Source organism: Scyliorhinus torazame, chromosome 19, assembly GCF_047496885.1.
Source record: "Scyliorhinus torazame isolate Kashiwa2021f chromosome 19, sScyTor2.1, whole genome shotgun sequence".
Taxonomy (NCBI): domain Eukaryota; kingdom Metazoa; phylum Chordata; class Chondrichthyes; order Carcharhiniformes; family Scyliorhinidae; genus Scyliorhinus; species Scyliorhinus torazame.
Genome location: NC_092725.1, coordinates 10272990 through 10280078, shown reverse-complemented (window position 1 = coordinate 10280078; position 7089 = coordinate 10272990). Strand labels below are relative to the sequence as shown.

The 7089-nt window shown below is 54.8% G+C and overlaps 1 protein-coding gene across 1 annotated transcript in view; it reads left to right on the top strand.

Annotated features, from left to right (window-relative positions):
- Positions 1-470: 470 nt before the first annotated feature.
- LOC140396621 (tyrosinase-like) overlaps positions 471-7089 on the top strand; it is a 126454-nt gene continuing 119835 nt past the window's right edge. Inside the window, exon 1 of the mRNA XM_072485415.1 lies at positions 471-1253. Coding sequence (XP_072341516.1) covers positions 471-1253 — 783 coding nt within the window. The remainder of the gene's footprint in view (positions 1254-7089) is intronic.

Genomic DNA, 7089 nt, shown 5'->3' with positions numbered 1-7089 from the left:
CGAGTGCACGGTGCAGAATACATTGTGCTGTCTGACGTGGGCCGTGCCCATTGTGAGGAGTTGGGGGCTGAGAGCCAAGTGGCCTTTGACTCTCTGCTGGTTCTCGGGGGCAGTTGCTGGATGGCGCACGGCCCATTCCTGCAACCGCTTGCGCGAGATCAGGCGCCCATCTGTCCCTCGGTGTCTGTGTGAGGGATCGGTCCGTGGTCGGGTTCGGGGAGGGATAGGAGGGTTAATCCAGGCGTGCAGGACCGGCGGGTCCGACACAGCAATGGGGACTGAGGCTCTTTAAGCTGAGGCTGATTAGATCTGCAGGGGCTGGCCAACTGAAGCAATGCCAATGCCTGTCAATTCAGACATTTGCAACGCCCTGACGCACAGCCTGGGAGGGCGGGCAATCTTATAAATGCGGCCTCTGTCAGCCACAGGAACCCATTCTCGCCAGGGGTGGCCAAAGAGGGGGGGTGGAAATGGCTGGGATGCTGTGGCCGCTGCTCCTTCCCCTGGTACTGGCCTCCGGCGCCGGGGCCCAGATCCCCAGGCTGTGCGCCACGACCAGCGCCCTGAGGAGCAAGACCTGCTGCCCAGTGTGGGAGGGGGACGGCTCAGTGTGCGGCGAGGATAGCGGCAGGGGGACCTGCCAGGAGCCCGCCGGCGAGGGGCAGCCGCAGCTCTCCGAGCGGGACTTCCGCAAGGGCTGGCCCACATCTTTGTACAGCCAAATCTGCATGTGCCAGGGCCGTTTCGCGGGCTTTGACTGCGGCGAGTGCAAGGAGGGCTACCGAGGTGCCAGGTGTGAGAGCTGGAAGCTGAGCGTGCGACCGGGCCTGCACGAAATGGATTGGGAGGCGAAACAGCGATTCCTGGACTACCTGGAGCGGGCCAAGACCACCGTCAGCGAGCGCTACGTCATACTGGTCACCCGCAACACCTCAGACGTCAACAGCTATTACTTCCACAATGCCACCGTCTACGACATCTGCACCTGGGTCCACTACGTGGCAGCCAAGCCCATCAAGACGCGGGACGAGCCCAACTTTGCCCACATGGGCCCCGGCTTTGTGGTCTGGCACCGCAAGTACCTGCTGTTCTTTGAGAAGGAGATGCGGCACCTCACCCAGGACGAGGACTTTGTGGTGCCCTATTGGGACTGGACCCGCTTCAACAGCTGCGACATCTGCACAGACGAGCTAATGGGCAGCAACGACCATTCCGGGAAGCTGCTCGGCACAACGCCACTCACCACCTGGAAGGTAAGAGGGATCCGAGGTCGCCAGCCCGTCTGCCCCCAACCAGAGGCTCAGTACTGAGGGAGTGCGGCACTGTCAGAGGGTCAGTACTGAGGGAGTGCCGCACTGTCAGAGGGTCAGTACTGAGGGAGTGCCGCACTGTCAGAGGGTCAGTACTGAGGGAGTGCTGCACTGTCAGAGGGTCAGTACTGAGGGAGTGCCGCACTGTCAGAGGGTCAGTACTGAGGGAGTGCCGCACTGACAGCGGGTCAGTACTGAGGGAGTGCTGCACTGTCAGAGGGTCAGTACTGAGGGAGTGCCGCACTGACAGCGGGTCAGTACTGAGCGAGTGCCGCACTGACAGCGGGTCAGTACTGAGGGAGTGCTGCACTGTCAGAGGGTCAGTACTGAGGGAGCGCCGCACTGTCAGAGGGTCAGTACTGAGGGAGCGCCGCACTGTCAGAGGGTCAGTACTGAGGGAGTGCCGCACTGTCAGAGGGTCAGTACTGAGCGAGTGCCGCACTGTCAGAGGGTCAGTACTGAGGGAGTGCTGCACTGTCAGAGGGTCAGTACTGAGGGAGTGCTGCACTGTCAGAGGGTCAGTACTGAGGGAGTGCTGCACTGTCAGAGGGTCAGTACTGAGGGAGTGCTGCACTGTCAGAGGGTCAGTACTGAGGGAGCGCCGCACTGTCAGAGGGTCAGTACTGAGGGAGTGCCGCACTGTCAGAGGGTCAGTGCTGAGGGAGTGCCGCACTGTCAGAGGGTCAGTACTGAGTGAGCGCTGCACTGTCAGAGGGTCAGTACTGAGGGAGTGCAGCACTGTCAGAGGGTCAGTACTGAGGGAGTGCCGCACTGTCAGAGGGTCAGTACTGAGGGAGTGCCGCACTGTCAGAGGGTCAGTACTGAGGGAGTGTCGCACTGTCAGAGGGTCAGTACTGAGGGAGTGCTGCACTGTCAGAGGGTCAGTACTGAGGGAGTGCCGCACTGTCAGAGGGTCAGTACTGAGGGAGTGCCGCACTGACAGCGGGTCAGTACTGAGCGAGTGCCGCACTGTCAGAGGGTCAGTACTGAGGGAGTGCTGCACTGTCAGAGGGTCAGTACTGAGGGAGTGCCGCACTGTCAGAGGGTCAGTACTGAGTGAGCGCTGCACTGTCAGAGGGTCAGTACTGAGGGAGTGCAGCACTGTCAGAGGGTCAGTACTGAGGGAGAGCTGCACTGTCAGAGGGTCAGTACTGAGGGAGTGCTGCACTGTCAGAGGGTCAGTACTGAGGGAGTGCCGCACTGTCAGAGGGTCAGTACTGAGGGAGAGCTGCACTGTCAGAGGGTCAGTACTGAGGGAATGCCGCACTGTCAGAGGGTCAGTACTGAGGGAGAGCTGCACTGTCAGAGGGTCAGTACTGAGGGAGTGCCGCACTGTCAGAGGGTCAGTACTGAGGGACTGCTGCACTGTCAGAGGGTCTGTACTGAGGGACTGCCGCACTGTGAGAGGATCAGTACTGAGGGAGTGCTGCACTGTCAGAGGGTCAGTACTGAGGGAATGCCGCACTGTCAGAGGGTCAGTACTGAGGGAGTGCTGCACTGTCAGAGGGTCAGTACTGAGGGAGTGCTGCACTGTCAGAGGGTCAGTACTGAGGGAGTGCCGCACTGTCAGAGGGTCAGTCCTGAGGGAGTGCTGCACTGCCAGAGGGTCAGTACTGAGGGAGTGCTGCACTGTCAGAGGGTCAGTACTGAGGGAGTGCTGCACTGTCAGAGGGTCAGTACTGAGGGAGTGCCGCACTGTCAGAGGGTCAGTACTGAGGGAGCGCCGCACTGTCAGAGGGTCAGTACTGAGGGAGTGCTGCACAGTCAGAGGGTCAGTACTGATGGAGTGCTGCACTGTCAGAGGGTCAGTACTGAGGGAGAGTCGCACTATCAGAGGGTCAGTACTGAGGGAGTGCCGCACTGTCAGAGGGTCAGTACTGAGGGAGCGCCGCACTGTCAGAGGGTCAGTACTGAGGGAGTGCCGCACTGTCAGAGGGCCAGTACTGAGGGAGTGCCGCACTGTCAGAGGGTCAGTACTGAGGGAGCGCCGCACTGTCAGAGGGTCAGTACTGAGGGAGTGCCGCACTGTCAGAGGGTCAGTACTGAGGGAGTGCCGCACTGTCAGAGGGTCAGTACTGAGGGAGTGCCGCACTGTCAGAGGGTCAGTACTGAGGGAGCGCCGCACGGTCAGAGGGTCAGTACTGAGGGAATGCTGCACTGTCAGAGGGTCAGTACTGAGGGAGTGCCTCACTGTCAGAGGGTCTCTCTCTCACACTCTCACACACACAGGCTCACTCACACACACTCTCTCACACACACTCTCACTCACACTCTCCCTCTCAAACACTCTCCCTCTCACACACACACTCTCACTCACACACTCTCTCTCTCACACAGACTCTCACACATACTCTCTCTCACACACACTCTCTCACACACTCCCTCTCACACACACACACTCTCTCTCTCACACGCTCTCACACTCTCTCTCACACACTCACTCAAACGCAGTCTCTCACACACACTCTATAACACACACTCTGACATGCACACTCTCTCACACACACAAACACTCTCTCACACACACTGTCTCACACACACTCATAACCACACTGCCTCTCTCTCACACACACACATTCCCTCTCACACTCACACACACTCTCTCGCACACACTCTCTCACACACTCTCTCACACTCACTCTCTCACACACTCTCACACACTCACTCTCACACACACTCTCACACACACACACTCTCTCTCACACACTCTCTCTCACACACACAGAGTCTCCCTCTGACACACACACTCTCTCTCTCACACACCCACACAGTCTCTGCCTGACATACACACTCTGTCTCACACACACACTCTCACACACACAGATTCTCTCTGACACACACACTCTGTCTCACACACACTCTCTCTCACACACACACAGTCTCTCTGTCACACTCTCTCTCTCACACTCTCTCTCACTCTCTCACACACACCCTCTCTCTCACGCACACTCTCACTCACACAGTCTCTCTCTCACACACTCACATTTCTCATACACTCACACACACAGTCTCTCGCACACACTCACACACACAGTCTCTCTCTGACACACACTCTCTCACACACTTACACACACTTTCTCTCACACACACAGTCTCTCCCTCACCCACACTCTCTCGCACACACTCTCTCACACACGCACTCTCTCACACACTCTACCTCACACAAACACACACAGTCTCTCTCTGACATGCACACTCTCTCACACTCACACACACTCTCACACACACTCTCTCTCACTCACTCACTCTCTCACACACACACTCTCTCACACAAACACACACAGTTTCTTTCTGACACGCACACTCCCTCTCACAAACACAAACACTCTCTCACACACACTCTCTCTCACACACAGTCTCTCTCTCCCTCACACACACTCTCTCACACACACTCACTCACACACACTCTCTCTCACTTACACTCTCTCACACATACACTCTCACACACACACTATCTCACGCACACACTCTCTCTCACACACACTCTCTCTCACACACACTCTCTAGCACACACACTGTCTCTCTCACACACACTCTCTCACACACTCTCTCACACACTCTCTCTCACACACACGCTCTCTCTCACAAACATTCTCTCACACACTCTCTCTCACACACGCACTCTCTCACACACTCTCTCTCACACACACACTCTCTCTCACACACACTCTCTCACACACACACTCTCTCACACTCTCTCTCACACACGCACTCTCTCACACACCCACTCTCTCTCACAAACATTCTCTCACACACTCTCACACACGCACTCTCTCACACACACTCTCTCTCACACACTCTCTCTCACACACTCTCTCTCACACACTCTCTCTCACACACACACTCTCTCTCACACACACACTCTCTCTCACACACACACTCTCTCACACACACACTCTCTCTTACAAACATTCTCTCACACACTCTCTCTCACACACGCACTCTCTCTCACACACACATTCTCTCTCACACACACATTCTCTCTCACACACGCACTCTCTCACACACACTCTCTCACACACACTCTCTCACACACACTCTCTCACACACACACTCTCTCTCACACACACTCTCTCACACACACACTCTCACACACACTCTCTCTCACAAACATTCTCTCACACACTCTCTCTCACAAATGCACTCTCTCACACACACTCTCTCTCACACACTCTCTCACACACTCTCTCTCACACACAGACTCTCTCTCCCTCACACACACTCTCTCACACACACTCTCTCACACACACTCTCTCACACACAGTCTCTCACACACAGTCTCTCACACACAGTCTCTCACACACAGTCTCTCACACACAGTCTCTCACACACAGTCTCTCACACACACACTCTCTCACACACACACTCTCTCTCACACACACCCTCTCTCACACACACTGTCTCACACACTCTCTCTCACACACACACACTCTCTCTCACACTCTCTCTCACACACTCTCACATACTCTCTCTCACACACAGTCTCTCTCTCTCACACACACACACTCTGTCTCACACACACACACTCTCTGTCACACTGTCTCTCACACACTCTCACATACAGAGAACATAGAACATAGAAAATACAACACAGAACAGGCCCTTCGGCCCACGATGTTGTGCCGAACCTTTGTCCTAAATTAATCATAGATTATCATTGAATTTACAGTGCAGAAGGAGGCCATTCGGCCCCCTGAGTCTGCACCGGCTCTTGGAAAGAGCACCCTACCCAAACTCAACACCTCCACCCAACACCAAGGGCAATTTTGGACACTAAGGGCAATTTATCATGGCCAATCCACCTACCCTGCACATCTTTGGACTGTGGGAGGAAACCGGAGCACCCGGAGGAAACCCACGCAGACACGGGGAGGACGTGCAGACTCCACAGACAGTGACCCAAGCCGGAATCGAACCTGGGACCCTGGAGCTGTGAAGTAATTGTGCTATCCACAATGACACCGTGCTGCTCTTAAGAACAAATAAATCTACACCATATCATTTTACCGTAATCCATGTACCTATCCAATAGCTGCTTGAAGGTCCCTAATGTTTCCGACTCAACTACTTCCACAGGCAGTGCATTCCATGCCCCCACTACTCTCTGGGTAAAGAACCTACCTCTGATATCCCTCCTATATCTTCCACCTTTCACCTTAAATTTATGTCCCCTTGTAATGGTTTGTTCCACCCGGGGAAAAAGTCTCTGACTGTCTACTCTATCTATTCCCCTGATCATCTTATAAACCTCTATCAAGTCGCCCCTCATCCTTCTCCGTTCTAATGAGAAAAGGCCTAGCACCCTCAACCTTTCCTCGTAAGACCTACTCTCCATTCCAGGCAACATCCTGGTAAATCTTCTTTGCACCTTTTCCAGAGCTTCCACATCCTTCCTAAAATGAGGCGACCAGAACTGTACACAGTACTCCAAATGTGGCCTTACCAAAGTTTTGTACAGCTGCATCATCACCTCACGGCTCTTAAATTCAATCCCTCTGTTAATGAACGCGAGCACACCATAGGCCTTCTTCACAGCTCTATCCACTTGAGTGGCAACTTTCAAAGATGTATGAACATAGACCCTAAGATCTCTCTGCTCCTCCACATTGCCAAGAACTCTACTGTTAACCCTGTATTCCGCATTCATATTTGTCCTTCCAAAATGGACAACCTCACACTTTTCAGGGTTAAACTCCATCTGCCACTTCTCAGCCCAGCTCTGCATCCTATCTATGTCTCTTTGCAGCCGACAACAGCCCTCCTCACTATCCACAACTCC